The sequence below is a fragment of the Nelusetta ayraudi genome, unplaced genomic scaffold, assembly GCF_046127955.1.
Source record: "Nelusetta ayraudi isolate G7.1 ecotype Tasmania unplaced genomic scaffold, CSIRO-AGI_Nayr_v1 ptg000011l, whole genome shotgun sequence".
Taxonomy (NCBI): domain Eukaryota; kingdom Metazoa; phylum Chordata; class Actinopteri; order Tetraodontiformes; family Monacanthidae; genus Nelusetta; species Nelusetta ayraudi.
This window is the reverse complement of record NW_027466061.1, coordinates 25,951,583-25,975,000: the sequence shown is the minus strand read 5'-3', so window position 1 is coordinate 25,975,000 and position 23,418 is coordinate 25,951,583. Positions and strand designations below refer to the sequence as shown.

Below are 23,418 nucleotides of genomic sequence, written 5' to 3'. Positions count from 1 at the left end.
GGTCACGCCCTCCAGGTGCTGCAGGGAGCTGAACACCTTCAGGGCTTCCTCCTGCAGCGTCGTGCAGCTCCTGTTCCCAGCCACTGAGAGAGCGAGAGAGAGGGTTCAGAGGGGAGCATCGGGGTCAAGGTCAAAGGTCAACAGTGCCTCTTTGGAACCCTCTCTGCAGTGACTCTTTTCTTCACGTGAATGTGTTCTAGTTTCAAATCAAACGTCGTCTCTGGAGGTTTTGGCTGGAAACCCGCTGCTTCTGCTGCTTCTGCTGTGCGAGATGTTTCTGACTCACGGCTGAAGTGGGCGTCGCCGTACGGCAGCGGCAGCAGCGGCGAGTGCAGCGGGTGGTGGCTGTAGCGCAGGATGGGGTTCCTCCTGCAGATCTGCTCCACCACCTCCGGGTTCAGACAGTTCTCCTGCGGACCACACATTACTATTCAAATGTGTGTACATACGTATATACATATTTCCCCCTTTTTGTTTATCACTTTTTTATTAGATAATAATAATAATAATTATTAAATATTATCATAATGTAATATATCATATTATACTTTTTATTATTAAGTATTAATCATAATTATAAATAAATATTTAAGTATTTTTCTTTAGTTTGTTTTGTTGCTACTATTATTATTACTTTTTATATCCACATTATTATTGTACGTTTTGGTGCACCATCGCTACTGTCCTCAACCTTTGTTGCATGTTAAATGTCGTCGTTCTGAAAAAAAATATTTATAAAATAAAATAAAAAGAGACGGAATTTTGTTGAAACAAACACCTAAGAAAACCACTATAAGGGAATAATAACTCTTCTTATAATGAAATAATATAACTTTCTTATTTCTAGTGAATAAAATTGCCAACAATAATGAATATCACTAAATAAGGCGAACTACGCCTTGTTTCCGTGTGCGTGCTGTGAGCCGGGGGGGCCGCTCAGCTGATCACCTTGATGTCCTGGATGAGCTGCTGTGTTGGCGTCTCCATGGGGGCCTTGGAGTCGATGACGTTCTGCACGGCGCTGGCCCAGCGCACCGCCTCGTTCAGCAGCTTGCAGTACAGGCGGTACGAGTGCTTGCGGCCGTGCACGGTGACGTTCCAGTAGCCTGAGGGGAGGAGACAGGGGGAGGGTTAAAGCTGGGTGGGCGGGGCTTAAAATCAGGTGTTGTTGTGCTCATCTGAACTGAGACTGAGGCTGTTTCACTATTCATGCTGTGGGTGTCGCTGTGCTACTGTCTGTGGTTCAGGTGTGTAGATACTGTCGTCTTCAGGTGCAAATGGTTTCTGACCACTGCGCCGCAAAGATGTTTGAGTTTGTTTGTTCGGTAGTTTGATGGAAATGCAGAATAAATGTTGGACTATCTGCATTATAAGAAAAGTGTGAGTGTGTCAACCTTTTTTCTGGGTTTAAAGAAGGGTAGGTGGGGTTTAAAGCAGGCTGGGTGAGGTTTAAAGATGACTGGGTGTGGTTTAAAACAGGACAGGCGGGGTTTAAAGAAAGATGGGCGGGGTTTAAAACAGGATGGGTGGGGTTTAAAGAAGGATGGGTGGGGTTTAAAGCAGGACGGGCGGGGTTTAAAGCAGGGTGGGTGAGGTTTAAAGATGACTGGGCAGGGTTTAAAGAAGGGTAGGCGGGGTTTAAAGCTGGGCGGGCGGGGTCTAAAGCTGGGCGGGCGGGGTCTAAAGCTGACTGGGCAGGGTTTAAAGAAGGGTAGGCGGGGTTTAAAGCTGGGTGGGCGGGGTTTAAAGCTGACTGGGCAGGGTTTAAAGCAGGGTGGCTGAGGTTTAAAGATGACTGGGCGTGGTTTAAAACAGGATGGGTGGGGTTTAAAGCAGGATGGGCGGGGTTTGAAGCCGTGGCGGGCGGCAGCGTCTCACCGCTCTCCCTGAAGACCCTCTCGTCCGGCTGCACCACCGAGCACAAGCTGTTGAGCACCAGCGTGCCCAGCTTGAGGGCGCTGCGCTCCGAGCTCTTGTAGTAGTCCAGGGAATTGTGGGTCAGCAGGAACCAGCGCTTCTTGAGCTTCAGCGACGCCCTGCTGCTGTTCCTCATCTCCTTGTGCATCCAGCCTGGCGGAGAGACCACACGTTTCCAGCCGCGTTCTAACGTTTAGCGAGCTTTTACAAGACAAGAGGGAGCGGAGAGAGCGGCGTCACCTCGGATGATGAACTCCTGGCCGTCGACGCGCGTGTCCCCCTTGGAGCGCTGCAGCAGGGTGATCCAGTGGTGCATCTCCTCCGGCGTGTCGGCGTTGCAGTGCAGCACGCGGTTGGCCGTGATGATGACGAAGGAGTTGGGCCTGAGTGACAGGAGCCAATGAGAGAACGCCACCTTCAGCCTGTTCGGACGCTTCTAGCGCAGGCGTGGCCAAACTACGGCACGGGGGTTCATATGCAGCCCGTTAAGCTTTTTAATCCGGCCCATCAAAAGTGAACCGTAAGTGACAAAATAGCTGCATTTCAGGGTTATTTCAATAAAGAGCTAATTTTATTATCAGATTTTTTTGTACATATCCCGTGATAGATGTTTTTCTCCTGGAGGAAGTGTGAAAGTGGAGCCTCTCACCTCTCTGGATTGTCCGAGGCACAAACGGAGTCGATCATGCCGACGTCCAGCGTTCCCTGAAGAGACGCACAGAGCAGGGGGCGGGATTAGCTGCATGCAAACTGGATTAACTGGATCAATCAAGATCCCATTTCACACTTAAGGAATCGTCTATCAAAAAACCCTATTGATTCTCAAACGGAACATTCCTTCAAGTTGTGATAAGGTATAAATGTATATGTTGACGCGGCAAACTACGCTACCATTCAACAGTTCGGGGTCACCGTCTTAGTTTCCCACAATGCTTTGGCCCACTCACCACGGCGTTCTGAGGGTTGGCCTGCTCGTCGTGCATCTCTCGGATCTCCTGCTCTGTGGAGCTGTGGACCTGACTCAGGACACTGAACCACTGGCTGTAACCATGGAAAGCGCAGCGTCAGCAACAGGCAGAACAAGACGACAGGCGGCCCAAGACGCTTCGCCGCCCGCCACCACCCTGCGGAACTGAACCCCCAGCAGCCGAGGCGCACGGTGACGTAGGCCTCGCAACCGGCCACCGGGGGGCCCGTCCAGCGCGGACAGACCGGGCGCTGCTCACCTGGCGTCCTCGGCAGACTCTGCGATCAGGTGGTACGTCCTCTCCGGCATCACGATGTCGATTCCGTTCTCCTTCCCCGTGTTGTCGATGATCTCTCTGCGCGGGACAGGAAACACAGTGACTTTCACACCGCCTTCTGCTTCTGTGGTCTCAACTGATTTCCCCACTAAGCAATAATTAAACAACCATTATCAAACGACCATTATTAAACAACCATTAACTGACTGCAAAATAAGCAACTGAACGATCAAAACAGGAATAAACCATCAACAGCACCGCCTAATGGCGATTTGAGGTACTGCATTTTTGACAAGCGGTTTCAGGCATCATCTTCACCTGCAGGTCCTCTGACAAATAATGCAGCCACTTATCAACTCCTGTTATTTCTGATCCATCATGTCAAAGTGCTCATTGATGTGTTAAAGAAACATATAAATGTTGTATATATAAACATAATAGTTAAATAAAACAGTTGACGGTCAAACCGCCGGGTCCTCACTTGGCCTCGTGCATGTCCAGCACCCCCTTCATCTTCTCCTCGCCGTCGTTCTCGAAGTACATGAGTTTGCTCTGCCGCAGCACGAACCAGCGCCGCCTCCAGTTGCGCCGCGACAGCGTGGACGAGCCGCCGCCCTTCTTGTGCAGCCAGCCCTGCTTGAGCGCCTCCTGCTTGGCGCGGAACCACAGGAAGGTCTCGTCCTTCAGGACGCACCAGCGCCGCTTCCACGTGTTCATCAGGCCGCCTGTAGGGGGCAGCGCCGCACGTTACAACCCCTCCGTTTGCATCATTCTGAACCACTAGGATGGCGGTTTTTGAATTAAGAGTGAACTCCCAAAAGTTAGCGTGCTAAGCTAGCTAAGGCCTGGTGACTGTGAACATCAGGGGATGTCACTTGCTGGTTAGAAGGCAAGTTTTTGGTTTCTGCACTGCCACCTAGTGTTGTAGACGAAACTCTGCATCAGCAGAGCTTCTGCTGATGCATCCATGGATGTATTATAAGACGTGGATCTCAGACTGGCAGTATGGTGGTACGGTGTTTCTTTTCTAGTAGCCATTCAAGGTACTTTGGGCAAAAACCACATTTTGCCCTATAAGAACCTCGACCTCAATACAAAAATAAACAGCTGTAAAACGGCTGACATCATGGCTACGACCTGAAAGTTGGTTCACAATAAATCTATATTTAGTATGTTTAAGTCATGGACTTTAAAAATGTGTCCTGATGCATCTCGTGAGTTACCGAGGCATGATGGGAAGTGACAATACTGCTACATGCTCTATGGGGGCCGCATAATGCGGAAGTAACCCAGAATCTAAAACCGTTTTTTGCTGCTGAGCCGCTCCATTAAAATAACTGGGCCGCCATGTCAGACACTAGGGGGCGCTGTAGTTACCTTTGATGAACAGGAAGCTGTGGAAGTACGGCAGCGTGACGCAGCTGTAGACGGAGTCCCGCCGGTACGACAGCTCGTCGTCGGTGTCGAAGCGGTCGAAGTCGTCCTCGCTATCCTCGAACTGGAAGGACACGAGCACAGACACTCAGACACACTGACTGCAGAAGAAGAAGAAGGCGTTACTGAGAGCCCGATCTGATCCCCAGTGAGGACTGACCGACGACTGCGGCCCCTCCGAGCTGAAGCGGTAGGCCCCCGAGCTGCTGTAGGTGCCCACCGAGCCGCGGTAGTCAGGCGACCACTGGCCGCTGCGGGGGCCGGGGAAGGCCACGCCGCCGCCGGGCATCACGGCGCCCTCGTCGTAGTCGTCCTGGTCATAGTCTGAGTCCTCGTCCGGGGGGATGAGCTCCACCAGGTGGTCGGACTGGGCGCCGGAGGGGCCGCAGGGCGAGGCCAGGCAGGCGGGGGGCACGGGCGGCAGCAGCAGCAGCAGGTTGGGCGGGGGCAGCGGGGGGGGCAGGGGCGCGGCCATGCCGTCGTTGGCGTAGGGGTCCTCCTCGGACGAGTCGTCGCTGGTGCGGATGCCGCTGGTGCGCTGGCCGTCCGAGTGGCCGTGCTCGCTGGGGTTGGGCGAGTCCTTGAAGGCGTCGTCGTCGGCGCCGAAGCCCTCGTCCACCTCCTCGTCCTCGTGGCGCCTCGGGTGATCGCCCCCATCCCTCTTCTCCCCTTCCTTCTCTTCCTCGCCCTCCCCGACGCCTCCCAGCGAGGTCTCGATGTTCCTCACGCACTCGTCGATCTCGTCGAAGTTGAGCGAGTCGAGGAACTGCTGCGCTGCCCGGCAGGCCTCGTCCTCCAGCCGCCGGAGCTCCTGGTCGCGGAGGAGCTGCAGCCGGTTGAGCGACGCCTCGGTCAGCGACAGCTCCTGGCGCTCCTTCTGCCGCTGCAACGCCTGGATCTCCCGCTCCAGCCGCAGGATCTCGTCCACCTGGGAGGCCTCGTGGGGACGGACCTCGTCCTCGTCGCCCTCTGCTGGGCTGTCCGGGTCTTCGCACGACGTGGCGGCCACCAGTGCCAGTGCCGGTGGCGCCGGAGGAGGAAGCGAGGGCGGCTCCTCGAAGCACTGCAGCTCCTCCAGCTGCCGGGCCTCCTCAGCCTGGAGAGGCAGAAACACAATGACAGAAGGAGGCATTAGTTAGCCATCCAACCAGTGCGCAAGTATATGTATGTATGTATGTGTGTGTGTGTGTCTGTGTGTGTGTGTGTGTGTGACTATATATATATACTGTATATATATATGTATTTATATAAATTTATATATATATATATATATATATATATATATATATATATACATATATATATATATATATATATATAAATATATACATATATATATATATATATACATATATATATATATATATATATATATATATATATATATATATATATATATATATATATATAAAAAACATATATAAAACATATATATATATAATCTATATACTAATACACTAATAATCACTAAGATCACCCTGTTTAAAATTCAATTTTTAAAGACATGCATGTTGCATGTTAAGGAAATTTAAGATTGTATCGCACACTGTATCCAGCTATTAGTTAGCCGTGGTGAACACTGGGATTGTTCTGCCTGATGTTAGCGTGAACCCGCAGACGTTAGCATAGTAGGTCTTAGCCTGAGGTATGAACTGTTTGTAAAGTTCACGGGAAAAAAGAAGCCAGTGATGACAGAATCCAGCTTCAGTCGTCACACGCTGGACTACAACTGGAACTACAACACAGGAAATTAGCCAGCAGCTAATGTTAGCTGTTAGCGGAAATCCAGCAGCAGTAATGAGAATCAGAAGCAATGAGAGCAACACTTCCGCTGTCCCAGTGAGGTGTGTCAACATACCTCTCTGGCCAGTCGCTCCGCCTCCAGCTTGTGTCTCACCCTGTGAAAACAGACAGAAGCAGGTCAGCTGATCGGCAGGGGCGGGACTCACTGGCAACACCGTTAAATTACATTTGGTGGCTCCAAACACAGACAGGCAAGATGTGGCAGCGGTCAGTCAGAACACACAGACACAAGGGAGGAAATGAATAAAAAACTACTGTAAACAGAAATAAAAGAGGGTCCTGGAGGGGGCGCTGTGGTCAAACAGGCCATGCAACACTGCTGCTTTGGTTCAGACAGTCTGAACAGACCCACCTCTCCCTCTCCTGCTCCTCCTCCTCCTGCTTCCTCCTGCGGCGCTCCTCCTGCTCCTCCTCCTCCTGCCTCCTCCTCCTCCTCTCCTCCTGCAGCTGCCTGCAGGCCCGGCGGGCCCGCTGGCCTCGCACCTGCTTCTGGAAAGTCAGCGCTGCCCAGCGGAGGAGCAGGAATTTCCTCCGCCAGTAGAAGGCCCGGTAGTTCTTCTGGATGAGCACAATGCACTGCAGCAGCTTCCTGTACTGCTTCCTGTTCCCGGCACACACAGCAGAGATTATTTCACAACAGCCAGCGTTTGTTTTGCCGTCTAATGCTCTGCGGGTGTTTGCAGCTACCTGGCCATGTAGCCCAGGACGTGGGCCTGGATGATCATGGCGGCTTTCAGCACCTCCACCTCTCTCTGCTTCTCCAGACGGTGCTCCAGAGACTCCCGGAGGAAGACCTGCCGGCATAGAAACACACCAAGACCTGAAAACCCCTGTCGTTCATTCAAACTTTCAACAGCCTGAAACCCCTTTCAGAGCAGTGGGAAGTCTCCCTCTGGTGGCAGAAATCAGTATAGCAAACAAAAAGTGTCGCATTTTAAAGGGAACCTATAATGACACGGTCCAAATGTAAGAAAAATTAGTACATACAGCTGGTGTGACTCGACTTTAAGTATTTCAAAGCCTCGCTAGATGTCCAGAAAACAGCATATTTAGCCCTCTGTTTACAGCCTTTTCCTCATGGCCCCACCCCCTCACCTTGGTCTTCCCCAGCTGCCACTCGACACCGCTGCTGTCGTACAGTCGCAGCAACTGGGCACAGCTCTCTCTGGCGTCAGCAGGGGGCGCCTGGTCCTGCAGCAGCACCTTGTACCTGGCGGAGGAGGAGGAGGAGGTGGCGGGGACAGGCGGTCAGTGGGTGAGGAGGAGGAGGAGGAGGAGGAGGTGGAGTGAGTCCAGGTGTCTGGGCCCAGGGCGGCGCTGGGAACCGACCTGGAACAGAAGTCCTGGAAGGGCCTCCGGACCGGGAACCCGGAGCGCCGGATGCGGACCGTCTCCAACATGCCGGAGTATCTGAGCTGGTTCAGCACCAGCGTCTGGTCGAAGTGGTCGGGCATCTGCAGGCACAGAAATGACGCGGAAACGTCGAGAGTTTGATCAGAGAAAAAAAGTAAATTGTTAAATTGTCCATTTGTGAGGCTATGAAAAAAATAGAATATTTCACACGTCCACCTGATACCAAAGACGATTTGAAGAAAGGGGAGGGGCCTTGATAAAACTGGAAGGTGATTGGGCAACAAGCTAACATTCTTCAAATCAATATCAGATCCATCTAGACCAGCGTTTTCAACCTTGTTTCAGCCATGACACACCACCAACCAAAATATTATAAAATTAAACTTTTTAGCCTAATAATAAAAACATAGTCTCTTAATCTATTTATACTCACGGGCTCTGTTTAGATGCACACATTGCTGATATCCTGGGAGGAAAATAGGCTCACATTCCTCTTAACGCAAAGTCACTCCACAAAGGAATGTTTTTGTTTTTGTTTTTTTAAACCAATTGAGTGAGATTGGATCATCTTTCACGGCACACCTGACACTGTCTCACGGTACACTAGTGTGCCGCGGCACAGTGGTTGAGAAACATTGCTCTCGACAAACCCCCATCTGTGTCCCGCTTGACCAGAACTAGACAACATTTCTTGGTGGATGGAGCAGCCAATAGAAAGCCTCCAGGTGTGACAAACTTGTGATTGGCCCACTCCTATCAATCATCTCTTATTGATCATTTTAAAGGCTTCTCTGCTTTGAGTTCTTTCCCAGATGTGAAATAAATCTTCTAGCGGACCCTCAGCTTGTCCCCCCCCCCACCCCACCCTCATCATGCATCAGTGCTGCTGTGAACCCTGGTGGGCGTCCCGGGCTGGAGGTGGCGGTGGGCAGAACAAGAGGCTGCTTTCTCTCCACCCTCGCACTGAATGGAAGCCTTTAGGTTGGCTAGGGGGCGCCATTAGCATGCGCACAAAGCTGGCCGCTGTCAGGAAGTCCGACTCCGCCCCCTTCATCCTCGTTTCCTCATTTGGCTGCACGTCAACAGCAGCGGGTTGAACGCTCGCAGCCCCGCGGCATGATGGGAACCACCGACAGGGACAATTCAGCCAAAATCGCAGTTTCACTGGTTTCTGACGGACAGAGAGAGAGGAAAGTCTACCCGGAAACAACACACCAGCTGGAGGTTTTCTTCCCATCTTCTTCACTCCCGAGCCAAAGACCACCAGAGATCTGTTCAAACATTTCCTAGTTCAGTGTACTGCTATACAGGTACTACCTGGAAAATTAGAATATCCTGAAAAGGTTGTAGTATTTCTGCAATTCAACTAACAATTCAACATATTATATAAAGGAATAATATGCAAATCAATATATTTCAAGTTTTTATTTCTTTGGATTTCGCTGATCAGGACTTGCAGCTCAGAAAATTTGAATATTACATAAAGTCAAATCTTCATGAAAATCTTAATCAGCAAAGTTACAACAAGGGACTGCTTGAGATGTCAATTTGCATGTAATGGCTCAATAAAATTTGTTGGTTTCCTGTTTTATGTTAAATTGCCAAAATAAAACAACTTTTACTTGATATTCTAATTTTTCGGGGAGGACCTGTATTCACTTTAGCGACTGCCGTTTTCTTCCATCCAGGTTTTACGAAACTCTGGTTGATGCTGAGTTCAGTTCAGAGCAACAACAGGCTTGCGGGTTCAACACCGTGCCTCAGCTCGGTCCATTCAGTGGGACAAAAGGGGGCGTGGCCGTGGACGAGTCACCCCCAATAGAGGGGGAAGGGGCGAGCGGTTGACGGGGAGGAGGGGTTTGGAGAGCAAGAATGGAGAAACTCAGATCGGAGGAGAAATCAAGCTTCTAACTGTGACCAAAGCAGGGCTTGACTCCTGCAGGTGGAAACTGAAGAAGAAGAAGCGGCTGCTGCTGCTGCTGCTGCTGCAGTGGTCTGTCTGATCACAACCGGACAACATTTCCTCAGTAGAAGAAGAGCAGTCTCTCCACCAACAGGATCCTGGAGCTGAAGTGGCTCTGCTGGACCATCAAACATGACACAGAGGAAGAACTACAGCAGAGCCTCCACAGTTCTGGCTCAGAGGGAAGCAGCAGCAGCATCATCATCAGCAGCAGCAGCAGCAGCTTTACACCTCAACAACCACTGCACCAGTCAACGCTGCCGTCACACATTTCCAACAAACTGCTGCTTTCACACTAATCTCCAGTTTCACCCACACGAGAGAAAATCTTCTTGAACATTTTCAAAACTAAACCGCAGTTAAATGCCACCAGAGGAGAAGATCTGACCTCGGAGCTGCTGCTCACCCCAAACGGCGGCGTCTCACCTCGCTACACATACGTTCCGTCGGATGCTGAGACGAGGCTGGACGGAACGGTCTCGCTGCTGAACGCTGCTGAGTAGTCCTGAACGCTCCTGAACGCTGCTGAGACGACAGCAGCAGCAGCAGCAGCAGCAGCAGCAGCTTGAGGCTGTGTCGTCTCGCTACCGTCCGCAGCGTTTTGTCAGGGAAACCACGGCCAAAAACTTCCAAACAGCCTCACATACTCCCTCCCTCCCTCTCGCTCTCTCTCTCTCTCTCTCTCTCTCTCACACACACACACACACACACACACACACACACACACACACACACACACACACACACACACACACACACACACACACCACGGAGGGCACAGAGTTGAACAAAGGCTTCCAAAGCCACAACTCCCCCCGACCACTGTGAGGAGGATGGGGGGGGTGTCTCTCCTGCTGAGGCTGATTTGTCTGTGTGTGTGTGTGTGTGTGTGTGTGTGTGTGTGTGTGTGTGTGTGTGTGACAGAGGGCTGTTTACATTCAAACGTGCCGCTGACTTCTGTCTCTGCTGGCTGCAGCTGCATCTGATTGGCTGCTGAGCATCACTGGCCATGATGGGAAACAACCACCTGACCAGTTTTTCAACTCTACGTCCATCTGGGCTGATGGAAGACACACATCAGTGCCTGGAGTGATGACATCACGGCGAGCTCCACCCGGCCCCCCCACCGGGCAGGCGTCAAAAAGATAGCAGGGAGGAGCCAATCAAAGCGGGTTTCCACACTCAGCGCCACCTTGTGCCGTGTTTTGATGGTGGCTGCTGAAATCATTCAGAGGCCCTTCCACAGGCAGACAGACAGATGTGACCAAGGTCGCTTTGTTTGTTTACGCTATGAACACATTCTGCAGTGGTACAGGGTTAACTGGGGGTCAAAGGTCACGGGAGGGCAAACACTTCTTCTCATTCCTGTCTGGGGACGGTTGTTAGGGAGGAGACTGTCAAGACCATCAGAGGGCTAGTGTGTGTGTGTGTGTATGTGTGTGTGTGTGTGAGAGGCCACTCACCTTTTGTGAGTTGGGTTTGATGCATCGTATGAAAAACGGGTCAGACGTGCTGAGCGTGGCCATCAGCGCGTGCAAGGAATCCTGCAAAAACAGTGAACAGAGAGGGCTGCTGTTAGCCGTTAGCCGTAGTAGCAGCCGTCGGGATGGTGGTGCTTTGAATGGAAAGTGACCACACACGGTTTGGCTGGAAGTCTGACAGAAGAGACAGCAGCTCAGCAACATGATCCCAAAGTTATGGCGTTATGGTGTTTTTCCACTGACGCGCCGGCTGTCTGAGGCGCCGTGCAAAGTGGCCAGCGGCGCCACCTGCAGGGGAGTCCTACCTTGAACTGGGAGCTGACGGTGGGCCGGCGGTGCTTGGAGCTGCTCCTCAGCGTGTCCTGCTTGTTGCGGCTCTGGACGCGTTCAAACAGGTCGTAGACAAAGTCCAAGCTGATGGAGGGGGGAGGCGGGACAAACAGTCAGAGGAGCAGAGCATGCTGGGAGGAGGTGCTTCCAACAGACGGACGCTCTTAGCTGGTGGTGGGCGCAGCTGCAGGCACTGCTCTTTTGATTTAACACTAGGTGTAGGTTATTAGACAAATTAACTATGATGTTTATTTGAATTTCAACAAAAGTGAATAACTCAGTGAAGGTGTAAAAGTGTTTCTGGGGGATGACAACAGTTAGAGAGCAGCCGTGCTAAACATTCAGTAAATAGGCTTTTGACTGGAACATTTGAAATGAAGAAAACTCCTTTTCGACTGGCAGTGAGAAAGAAGGAGACGGGACCGACCGGCTCTCCCTCAGCAGGTTGAGGATGTCGTCTCTGAAAGTGTCTCGGTTCTTCTCCAACATCCCTCGCACATCGTACACCACCTACACCAGGCCACAGGGGGGTGCCAGAGACAGAGAGGAGAGACTTTACACTGTTTCTGCGGAACAGCTGGGAAAACGAGAGGCTTCGGCCTGAGCTCTCACCTCTCCAGCGTAGTGCCTCACTCCAAACAAGTGCACGGCTACGCGGGGCTTCACGTAGAACGGGTTCTTCTGCAGAGAGGCGGGTGAAAAAAAAAAAAAGGTCTGAGGGCGGAGCTAATCAGGCATGGCGAGGTGAGGCGGAGTCTCGATGAGCGTACCGAGTGCTGACTGTGGAGCTTCTCCAGCAGCGTGTCGTCCGTGGCCTTGGGGAAGTGGCTCTCCTCGTTCAGCAGAGCCAGCAGGCCCAGTTTCTGTGGAGATCATCATCATCATCATCATCATCGTCATCATCATCATCATCATTATCCTCGTCACAATCTTCATCATCTCCATCATCATCATTATCCTCATCATCTCCATCATCATTTTCATTGTCTTCATCATGCCTGATGTTAGTACTCAATATGCTCACACTTGATTGGTTCTCTGCTAAACAAAAGGCGGGACCTGTGTTTTCCAGAAGCTTTTTGAAATGTTTGATTGCAGAATTACAGACTAATGTTTTAATGTCTGGCTTCCCATCCTTGCTGCGACCTGTAGAGCTAAAAAAAAAAAAACAGGATATAGAGAGCCTCCTAGTGGCTGGTTCCAGTACTGCTGATTAACCCCACCCCCTCTATGTTAGCAGATGGTACTTTGTACAATGACAATAAAGACATTCTGATTCCGATTCTGAAACACAGAGCTGAACTGTCTGTTTCAATCATACTGGTGTTTTTGGCACGTCTCAATAGTTTTGTTCAGCTGTTGTAAATATCTGTGTTCACGCCCTCCTCCTAACGGACCTTCTCGATCAGATCCAGACACTCTCCGTTGTCCATCCAGTTGATGTCGACCCAAGCCAGACCTTCCCTGCAGACAGACGGACACACCTTCAGAAAGACATCACACAGCAGGAGACGTTTCCGCAGAAACCAGCAGCAGCCGCAGTAGCCAGTAAAAATTTTATCTTCACATGGTTTTTCAACCAAAGCGCTGCCGCTGGCTGCGAAAGCTAATGTAGTGGGTTCCTCCACCTACTTGTTGTATTCAAGTTGCTCCAGAGAGAAAATGTGCTTGTTGAAATATTCCTGCAGCTTCTCGTTTGCATAGTTGATGTTGAACTGCTCGAAGCGGTTCACCTGCGCGAAGGAACAAAAGAAACCGGGAAGTCTGCTGTCGGCTTTATGAAGAATCGAAATAGAAGTGAAAATATTCATATCTAACAGAGCAAGTCAGTGACTGGGACACAACCCAGCAACTCCTGTATGTGTATGTCCTGCACTGAGTACTCACCTCGAAGTTCTCGAAGCCGAAGATGTCCAGGATGCTGATAGACTTGAAGTCCTCTTTGCCTCTGATGCGCCTGTTGAGCGTGCAGATGATCCAGTTGAAGCACTGGGAGTAAAGTGCCATGGCCATGGAGTCGCGGGAGTCGACGGCCTGCAGCAGTAACGTCAAGAAACTCACTTTCGTCTCTGTCTTCTTGAGCCAACACCCTAAGACTCTCTCTGATTGGTCAAAAAAAGCTGAGGCCGACTAGCCTAGAGAGTCACGCATGCCCCCCCCCGTCGCCACCGCAGCCCTGTGACTGACCTGCTCCACGGTGAGCGGCGTGGAGATCTCCTCGCCCCGGAGGATCATTGAGCGGTGGGTCAGGACCTCCGCCAGCTGCTCCGAGTTCAGCCCCAGGAGGTCAGCGGTCCGGCCGAGAGCTGCTCGAACACAAACACACAGCAGACGGTTCAGAACCGGGCGGGAATTAAACAGGAAGTGGTGGAACGCTGCTGGTTCCTCTGTCGCAGCCACAGGAGGAGAACAACGAATTGGCGCTGGAGAGCTTCACCTCACTGGCCGTGTGTCAAGCATCGAAAAAACAAACAAACAAGTTGACACTGTGACGTCAGAAGCACCACGGCCACTAGAGGAGATCGGAGAGTCAGACCTGACTTGGAGGAGACCTGCGCTCCGCCGGCCGTCATGAACTCGATGTTCCCGGTGTGGAGGATCCCCACCAGGAGACGCAGGATCTCCCTGATGTTCTCCTCCGTGAACTGCATCATTCGCATGGAGCTCTGCTCGCCGAGCACAGAAGAAGAAGAAGAAGAAGAAGAAGAAGGTGAGGCTCGGTGGAGACCACAGGGTTGCGGCACGTTCTACCCTGACGTGTTTGGGTCGCACCAGGACGTCCTGGAAAGTGCCGCGGTCGTTGATTGTCGGGTCGTCGTGGCAGCTGGACCGTCTCAGGTAGTTGTAGGAGTCAGGCTGGTCCAAACCAAACGCCTCTGCACGCAGAGCAAGGCTGTTAGCCCTCTGTTTGCACCAGGAATTACTGTACGTTGACTATGCATTTCTTCAATCCCAGCCGGACGCTCTCACCTCGCTGCTGGTTGTCGGTTCCAGCCAGCAGAGCGTAGAAGATGTGGTAGTTCCTCTCCCCAGGGTTCTGCCGGACCACTCGGTTCTGTGGGGAACCAACAACTCTTTAATAATAATATTGGCACACGGGCCAAAGTCCAAGATTCACTAAAACTTCAGACTGAATAAATGCTTTGTATTGTGTTTTTTTACTGTTCACTTGTGTATTTTCCTTTTTGTTAGAATTAAAATAAAACGCTGAATGTTAAAGGATTGCCAGCCTGATGTAAACTCCACCCCTCCCTTAGACAACATCTCTCTAGCGATGACAGGGGCCAGTCCCCAAACTTGAGACAGATTTAGCTCAGAAAGGACGAATAATGCGGGCTCACCTTCTCTAACAGGTCTGTGGTCAGGAAGCGGTCAGTCAAGGCAAAAGCAATCAGGACGCAGGGAGCCAATCACTGGCAAGCATGTTCAACACAGCCCAAAAAAGGTTTTCAGGTACAGAAAATGTTTCTTGTGAAGGATACAGTCAACGATTCTTCCTCCCTGGATGTTTCCCTTCTGGCTGATGTGCAGCTGGACAAACTTGCCGAAGCGGCTGGAGTTGTTGTTGTACACGGTCTTGGCATTCCCAAAGGCCTCCATGATGGGACTGCGGGGCAGAGAGGACGCGGGACGGTCAACAGAGAAGGCAGGACCTCGGAAAGCGGGAGGACTGAGCGAACCAACCTGCTCTGCAATAGCGCCTCCTCCACGAGGGACGTCCTGTCTCGGGACGAGACCTCCAGTGAGTGCTGGCTCATGCACGACAGGAACTTCAGGATCAGCTTGGTGCTCTCCGTTTTACCGGCGCCGCTCTCGCCACTGGGGGGCGACAAAGCAAGCTGTTAGAGAGAACGCGAACCCATCCAAACCAAACATGACCCACATCCAGGTGGAAACAGCAGGAGCTACAGAATTATTGCCAAAGTCAGCATGTTTTATGTAGAAAAAGAAAACAACAACAACAACAACAACAACAACTACTACAAAAAAAACAAACACTTTCTGCTTTCCGTTTTATCAAAGCCACAGTAAAACCAAAACTTTACAACCAACGTGAACGTCTGTGGTTCCAGAAGCCACAGAGCCAGTTCTCGATCCAGAACGCCGGCCAACTGCTGCAAATGCTCACTGCGTGCGTTGGTCGACTTTAGCTAGCTGTGATAAACCTGAGCCAGTTAGCTTGTCATGTTAGCTAGGAGCGGCAGGCATGATCCAGTCATTGCACCAGATTGAAGCCAGTCGGTGTGACATTATTGATGTATTCTCATATATATCATCACTGCAGACTTTACCCAGTTGTGATTGTGCTGCGATGTGTGCTTGTTGTTTTTCAGGGAACCATTAAACATTGAGTCCTGACAGCAGAGAAAGTTCTGACCGCAGATGAAGTTCTGATGCTGTGTGTCGGCGGGCTGGCCGGTGGCTCCACCAAACCAGCGCAAATGTCCGAGTCTGAGAACCTGGGAGTCTGGCAGTGGCACCATGTATATGGCTCAGCTTTGTAGCCAGATTACTATTTACATATTAAAATGCCATAATTCAGAGCCCATGGACCTCCTCCCAATACATGATAAATAAAGAGATCTGAGGTCAAACACATGTGAAATTGGAATAAAACTGTGAAACAATCCACTTTGTCTGTGAGTGTGGAGTCTGACAGTCTGACTCCACACTCGCAAAGTGGGTCAGACAGTTTCCTGGGAAACGTTCAGGTTTGTATTGTATTTATTCACTACAAACTTCAACCACTAGATGGCGCCTGGAGTCCTGCAGATCAGAGTGACATCACTCACGTTCTCTGCGGTGGGAAGTAGAACTAAACAAAGAAAAGGACTCCCACTGAAAACCAAACAGGGAAATTAAAGGGGCGGGACCATAAACAGGCCAAACCTCACATGCTAATGTGGTATCATACAGGCTACTGTCTGGCTCAGATGCTGCTCAGAGTCTGTGTTTTTCTCTTTGTGTTTTGGATCCAGCTGCCACTGAGGCTCTGCCTTCATCTCCACCACAGTGAGCCTCCAGACCCTTCAGGTGTAATCATTAACCCACAGACGCATGACATCAGCGCGTGAGATTAAAACTCATGAATCCACCAGGACGGGAGATAAAACTACCACCGACCTTCAGGGGACGTTAATGACCAGTCTGACCTTTATTCTGAAAGTCTGCTGCTCTGATTTAACTCTGGCTGGGACCAGAAAGATGCAGGATGAAAGGTGTTTTCCTTGGATTCCAGTCAGAAAAAATACATCCCGGGCCATAAACCACTGCAGAACGCCTTAATTAAAGCCCGTGTGTGGCATTTTCATCCGTGAGGCTTTTAAAATCCCGAGCACATACTTTGAAAAGTTAGCGTGTTGCTACAGGACTACGGCTGGTCGTCTGGATCCCAGCGGGCTGGATTCCAGCCAATCATAGCCAAGGACTGAGACACTGTTCCAGAGGAGAACTCTGAGTGTCAGGTGACGTTCCAGGCGCCGAACGATATCACCAAAAAAAAACAGTCGCTTGCACTGCTGCTGTTAGCACTGTTAGCTTGTAGCTGCATGTAAAGCAGCACTACAGCACAGAAACAAGGCTTGTGTGTATTACACTGATAAACGGTGTAAAGTGCCTTTTTGCATTTGGCGGCAACAAGGAGTTTGTGTTGTGCAGCCAATGATATCATGGCAGCTCTCTCCCAGGGCCAGGAGGGGGAGACAGTCTTAGGATAATGAATGGAACCCAGGTCAGGACGTGTGTAAACGGTGATTTCTTCCTCCGGCTCAGGTCTTTATCTGGGATGTGTGGTTGAGTTTCGGCTCTGAACGTTTCTGGCAGCACAACAACAGCCGACAGACTTCAGCCCCACATTCCAGGCCAGCTTAGTGAGAAACTTAAGCCTAATCTCCCTTAAACTCTCTTTAAAAGCAGCAGGTAGTGTGATGAGATCCACTCTCAGGGGTCAGAGGTTGCGCACGGCCAGCTCGCACATTTCTAACGACCCTGTTTCCTGCGACCCCGCCCACAGCTGCGCTCGCCGCCACCACAAAAGTCCCCCGAGGCGCTCCGCACGGTCCCACACGCTCCAGTGCCTCGCCGGTGCCCCTAGTGGAAGGACGGGGAGTCTACACTGAGTGGAGAGCCAGGATGAGAACAAAGACTGACCGCTGCGAGTGAGTGTGTGTGCGTGTGTGAGAGAGAGTGAGAGAGAGAGAGAGAGAGCTCTTTTTAACGAGCTCCGCTACGCACACTGCAGCCCGTCGAGCCGTTTAAAGTCACATCCCGTCTTTTAAAGTGAGTCTGACCTGCTGCTGGAGGGTCACTGCTGTCCCTGACTCGTTTATTATTGTGATTATCACTCTTGCTGTTGATAAAGTGGGCCAATCATATTCATTTAGGAGGATTTCAGTGTTTATCAAGATGTTTTCTACATTGAGGGTTTCAAGCATTTTCCTCTGACGTTAAGCTGAAGATCTGGGAAAGAGGCCCCGAGAATACGTTGGGAAATCTTGAGACAAATCTTGTGTCCGTCACAGTTGAAGCAGGCTAATCAGAGCCCCTCAGTTCAGCCAAGCAGCAGCAGCAGAAAAAACTTCTTCGCTCTCCTTGTCCACTGCAGCTTTCACATGGACACCGTTTACAGGCTGGCAGCAGCTTCCTGTTCCCGGCTGAAAACCACTGAGACGGGAGGGAGTGAGGGATGCAGGCAAGGAGAGCTGGAGATCTCAGATGATTCCAGCAACTCTGAGCTGATTCTGTCAAAAATGCTAAACCAGGTTGTGTGGACTCAACTCCTCTGCCATGGTCTGAACCGAAAACGCTTCCACCGCTGCAGATTCAGGCGTTCAGTCGGGTGACACACAGACTGTGACCTGGAGAAGAGACGCTGTCGGTTCTGTCTGACCAGTCACAGCCGAACTTCCAGGAAACAGAAAAACGTTTCTGCGGCTACCGAGACTCCACCAAACCAGGTTCGCCGGACTTCCTGTCCTCCTCCTCATTCTTCTTCGGCGGCGCTCTTCGTCCTGTCACGATATTAACAGGATCCGTCGAGCAGATGACGGCAATAAATTCTGACTAAATCCCCGGAGAAAAGCGCTCAGGTATGCTGCCGCCAGGCCGCCGCGACCTCCACATGCCGCAGCGATTAGCAAGACTGGATGAGACCCCGGGTCGACCTCACGGCCCCCCCTGCAGGTCAGGAGGTCAGGGACACACAGCTAACTCTACGCCCTCCAGGTCTGAGGTTTCACCAGAAAGCAAACAATACAAAGGCTAGCGGGCCACGCTAGCGCTAACACGGAGACGCGTCACTGTGTGTTATTTACTGACACTGTGTGAACAGCGAGACAAACAGGAAGCAGACAGAGGGCCCGCAGACGTCACTTCCTGCTTGGTAGCGCCTCTAGCTCAGTAGGCAGTTGTTCCTGAAGCCGGGCCACTGCTGATTGGTCCCTGAAATCAACAACCTGATCCCCTCCACGTCCGCTCGTCGCTCCGCGGAGGGAGCGAATGTGATCTTCTCTGAAGCCCTGAAACTAAAAGTAGCTGCTGTTTGAAGTGTGTGACACAACAATGGAGCGGAGCAGGATGTGAAAGTCTGGAATCGGGAGGGAAGGAAGTGAGGAAGTTTGCTGCGATTCCTCAGAACTGAGGCCAAAGTGCTTGCTGGGAAAATTGGACACCGGATCAAAGAGTTGGGCAGAACCGGTTCAAGACCAGTCGCTCAGAGCAGGTCAAATCAGAAATAAACCTCAGTGCCACAGGTCCAACAGCCTCACTAGCGGCAGCAGAAAGCCGCATAAAGTTGCTACAGGGGATAAAATAAGATACATCAATTATAAATGTTGTTCAAATGATTTAACAAAATTCTCTCAGGTACAATTTAAAGAACTAATGAGGAAGTGACCAATGAGAAAGTTTAGCTGCAGGCAAAGTGTGTTAAAAACTCAAGACAAGGCCGGTCGCCCCTCGCTGGCCACAAGGGTGTTGTGCGCCCACCTGATGAGGACACACTGGCTGTGCAGCCGCTTCCACAGCGAGCGGTAGCATTCGTTGGCCACGGCGAAGATGTGCGGCGAGATCTGGCCCAGGTGGTGTTGGCTGTAGCTCTCCATGGCGGGTCGGTCGTACAGGCCCGGCAGCAGCTGGTAGGGGTTCACCGCCGCCAGGATGGAGCCGATGTACGTCTGGGGAGAGGCGAGACACAACACCACGTCACGCAGAGTCACAAAGACACGAAGAGCAAAACAACACGTGACCACGTTTCCAGCAATACACGGCTGAGACCTGGAGGAGACACTGCTGGAGGAGCAAGAGGAGAGGTGAATGAGGAGGAGGACAACTGGAGGCAAAGTGGAGGAGTAGGAGGACTGGAGGAGCAGGAGGAGCAGGAGGAGCAGGAGAAGATGTGGAGCAGTTGGGGGAGAAGTGGAGAAGTTGGAGGAGCACGAGAGTAAGAGGAGCAGGAGGAGAAATGGAGGCAAAGTGGAGGAGTAGGAGAACTGGAGGAGAACTGGAGGAGCAGGAGGCGAACTGGAGGAGAACTGGTGTAGCAGGAGGAACTGGAGGAGCAGCAGGAAAGGGGAAGGAGTTGGAGGAGCAGGAGGAGAACTGGAAGAGTAGGAGGAGCAGGAGGAGAAGTGGAGGAGCAGGAGGAGAGGTGGAGCAGTTGGGGGAGAACTGGAGAAGTTGGAGGAGCACGAGGAACTGAGGAGAGCGGGAAGAGCATGAGGCGAACTGCAGAAGTTGGAGGAGCAGGAGGAGAACCGGAGGAATCGGAGGAGCAGGAGGCGAACTGGAGGAGTAGGAGGAGCAGGAGGAGAACCGGAGGAGTAGGAGGAGCAGGTGGAGAACTGAAGGTTGACTGGAGGAGCAGGAGGAGGAGAAGAGGATAATTGGAGAAGTTGGGGGAGCAGTTCAACTCTAGCAAGTTTCACTAGAGGATCGTGAGGAGCAGGAGGAGCAGGAGGAGCAGGAGGAGGTGAACTTGGCAGTGGCTGCAGAGCTGTGGCTGTGACTCAGGGCTCAACAGGGAGATGAGAGACGGGTTTTCAGCAGTGTCAGCACTTCTGTGGTCAAAGAGGCAGAAGATGTTTGGCAGCAATGTTTGCTGGAGCAAAAAAAAGAAAAGAAAATATAACTGGTTTCTTCCTCGTCTTCATCTTCGCGCCAGCCGTCCCGGATTGATGATGTCACTTGGAGCCAGTGTGCAGTGGGAGGAGCCTAGTCAGCTCCCGCCCACCAGCTCACCAGCTCTGGTTTTGTTTGCACAAAGAGCAAACAGGAGGGGAACAACCTTGTTCTGACGGGAGTTCTGACTGACTGGCTGATATTTTCCAGCTTCAAGTGCAACTCAACATTTTACAATTCTTCAACTTTGACGCCACCCCGACATCGACGTCCCCACTGAACTCTGTTCCCAGTCACGTCTTTGTGCCTGGAACGCAGGGAGAAAATCTAATTCCGGCAGCTCAGTTTTCCCGGCAGTGCCAGTTGGGAGGCAGATTTTGGCCGGCGGCAAAGCGAAGGAAGTTCCTGTTCTGCGGATCCTCATCTTCTGGGATCTTATCGAGCTCATCAGCAGCCACAGGCAGCAGAGCAGTCCTCCCTCACTGTGTGCTTGTTTTTTTCCTTCCTCCCCCTGCACTTTTCCTGAAAGTTTCCCCTTCTGCACATGTTTGCTATTCTTGCGGTACCTGCAGCACTGCGAGCGCCGGCTTATCGCATTACTGCGCAGCTACGCAGGGACTAAATGACAAACAGGCGACTCCTGTCAGAGTTGCACACAGTCTGGAGGAGCGGCAGGGGGAACGAGGTTCTGATGGGTCATTCGCAAGCGAACTGGTTCTAAGAGCTGGCTCTTTGAAGTGGAAGAAGAGAGATGTTTTTTTTTTTGTTTTGTTGTGAAAGCCGCACGTGACTGGTTGACGTGACTGGTTGACGTGATTGGTTGACGTGACTGGTTTACGTGACTGGTCAAGATGTGTGGCACAGTCTATCTGTGCTGAGTACTTCACCCTCCGGAGCGCCGGAGAGGAAGAAGCAGGGCAGATAAAAGACGTCATGCCGAACATCTTAGGGTGAGAAGCTCGGCCACCCGGGAGGAGCTTGGAGTAGAGCCGCTGCTCCTCCGCATCGAGAGGGGCCAGCTGAGGTGGCTCGGGCATCTGTTTCGGATGCCTCCCGGACGCCTCCCGGACGCCTCCCTGGGCAGGTGTTCCGGGCATGTCCCACCGGGAGGAGGCCTCGGGGAAGACCCAGGACGCGCTGGAGGGACTATGTCTCCCGGCTGGCCTGGGAACGCCTTGGGGTCCCGCCGGATGAGCAGGAGGAGGTGACCGGGGCCAGGGAGGTCTGGGCGTCTCTGCTGAGGCTGCTGCCCCCGCGACCCGACCCCGGATGATGCGGCAGAAGAAGAAGAAGAAGAAGATGCCGAACATCTGAGAAGTAAACCAGAGAACGTGTGGATCCACATCCAGTCGTGGAATTGGCAGCGATTCAGAACTTGTTCCAGAGGAGATTTTGTGCGATAGAGAAATGTCAAAAAAAAAAAAAATGATATCAGAAATGGGATAAACTGACTAATGAATACCATATAATGTGTAATGTTTGTCAAACTATTGAAAGGAGAAACAGGATCAATCCTTCAAAGATGAGGCATTTCGTTTTTTGAATGCCAATCTTGGCTAAACTGAACATTTTCAGCTGAGTGCTGCTTTTTGTTTGTTTTTATCTTGTTGTGATGTTTCCTTGACGTCTTCTTTCACTTAGGGTGGTGTTTTTTGTTGTTGTTGCTATTTTAGATTTATTTTTACAGCACTGTGTTCCATGTTGAGTGTATATATAATACACATTTAACATTTTTGACATGATGAACATTAGTCATCAATTTTTGCACATAATTTGGTAACAAAATACTATAAGCAACGGAAAATCTACAGAGCCGTTTGGGAGCCAAAAGAGGCGGCCCTGTACAGAGAGCCGAGCCAAAAGACCAAGTCCTCTGCAAAAAATGAGGGTAGTGAGACTCGGGTTGTGTTTGCCGAAGAGGAAGTTCCACCGGCGCTAATCAGCTGCTCGCTAACAGGCTGATTAGCGACTGACTGACCCACATCCAGCCGCCGCTAATGCGTCCGGCGGCCGTTGGCGAGACTGTGTTTACATGACAAATACCGTGCAAATCAGCCAGCACGAGACAGGTGTGTGTGTGTGGGTCTACGTGTGCCGTGTAAACACAGCGTGGCCGCTCTGCGCTCAGGTGACCGTTTTAGGTTTTTACGAGCAGCAGTAAACAGTTTACACTCAGGGTTCATGCGCAGCTGCGGGGGAAAAATGTCCTGCGTGCTGATTTAACGCAGAGCAGGATTTACAGCGGCCGAGGCAGCAGACACCCAGGAAGCTGCTCTGCGCACCTTCAGGGAAGATGCTGTTGTTTTCTGTCATCAGACATGTGCGCGCAGGAACCGTGACCGTGTCTCTACCAGTTTTTGGACACCAGACTGGTGCTACGTAACTTTAGCCACACAAACACGGTAGATATTTTCAGCCGCAGCACAAAAAACCTGTCTGCGGTGCCGCGCTGCGGCGTATGGAGGAGCCATTAGCGGCAAGTTGGCAGGCTACCAAGCAGGAAGTTTGGGTGGCAGAGGCTGAGGGGCCCCTCAGCGTCTCAATAATATCAGATTTAACGGGCAGGAAGTCATAATTCTGTGGTTTCATGTGCCGATGGGAAACTTAAAGTAACAAAGCTAAGGCTAGCTAGCTAGCTGGGATGTTTGCGCAGCGCTATATATACTGTGTGTAGCACTGCTTGCTGTTTCATTAGCCTGAATAAAAAAAAAATTACAAAAAAACATCTCCACACGGTTGTGCTTTTCAAGAACGGGTCAGCCGCAGTACTGGCCGT

At 51.3% G+C, this 23,418-nt stretch overlaps 1 protein-coding gene across 1 annotated transcript in view; it reads right to left on the bottom strand.

The window, feature by feature from the left end:
• Nucleotides 1–23,418, bottom strand: part of myo10 (myosin X) — a 50,857-nt gene that overhangs the window by 5,508 nt on the left and 21,931 nt on the right. Inside the window, exons 4-35 of the mRNA XM_076022244.1 lie at nucleotides 19,512–19,699; nucleotides 15,210–15,344; nucleotides 15,008–15,132; nucleotides 14,867–14,880; nucleotides 14,496–14,580; nucleotides 14,298–14,401; nucleotides 14,062–14,191; nucleotides 13,713–13,831; nucleotides 13,413–13,559; nucleotides 13,158–13,258; nucleotides 12,923–12,989; nucleotides 12,296–12,388; nucleotides 12,138–12,206; nucleotides 11,953–12,035; nucleotides 11,501–11,609; nucleotides 11,178–11,258; nucleotides 7,728–7,852; nucleotides 7,494–7,608; nucleotides 7,086–7,192; nucleotides 6,751–6,999; nucleotides 6,454–6,493; nucleotides 4,756–5,691; nucleotides 4,539–4,659; nucleotides 3,643–3,886; nucleotides 3,144–3,239; nucleotides 2,865–2,958; nucleotides 2,567–2,622; nucleotides 2,158–2,300; nucleotides 1,879–2,070; nucleotides 949–1,106; nucleotides 287–410; nucleotides 1–83 (exon numbers count right to left, since the gene is read on the bottom strand). The exon at nucleotides 1–83 is cut by the window's left edge and continues 215 nt beyond it. Of these exons, the coding sequence (XP_075878359.1) occupies nucleotides 1–83; nucleotides 287–410; nucleotides 949–1,106; nucleotides 1,879–2,070; nucleotides 2,158–2,300; nucleotides 2,567–2,622; nucleotides 2,865–2,958; nucleotides 3,144–3,239; nucleotides 3,643–3,886; nucleotides 4,539–4,659; nucleotides 4,756–5,691; nucleotides 6,454–6,493; nucleotides 6,751–6,999; nucleotides 7,086–7,192; nucleotides 7,494–7,608; nucleotides 7,728–7,852; nucleotides 11,178–11,258; nucleotides 11,501–11,609; nucleotides 11,953–12,035; nucleotides 12,138–12,206; nucleotides 12,296–12,388; nucleotides 12,923–12,989; nucleotides 13,158–13,258; nucleotides 13,413–13,559; nucleotides 13,713–13,831; nucleotides 14,062–14,191; nucleotides 14,298–14,401; nucleotides 14,496–14,580; nucleotides 14,867–14,880; nucleotides 15,008–15,132; nucleotides 15,210–15,344; nucleotides 19,512–19,699 (4,533 nt within the window). The remainder of the gene's footprint in view (nucleotides 84–286; nucleotides 411–948; nucleotides 1,107–1,878; nucleotides 2,071–2,157; nucleotides 2,301–2,566; nucleotides 2,623–2,864; nucleotides 2,959–3,143; nucleotides 3,240–3,642; nucleotides 3,887–4,538; nucleotides 4,660–4,755; nucleotides 5,692–6,453; nucleotides 6,494–6,750; nucleotides 7,000–7,085; nucleotides 7,193–7,493; nucleotides 7,609–7,727; nucleotides 7,853–11,177; nucleotides 11,259–11,500; nucleotides 11,610–11,952; nucleotides 12,036–12,137; nucleotides 12,207–12,295; nucleotides 12,389–12,922; nucleotides 12,990–13,157; nucleotides 13,259–13,412; nucleotides 13,560–13,712; nucleotides 13,832–14,061; nucleotides 14,192–14,297; nucleotides 14,402–14,495; nucleotides 14,581–14,866; nucleotides 14,881–15,007; nucleotides 15,133–15,209; nucleotides 15,345–19,511; nucleotides 19,700–23,418) is intronic.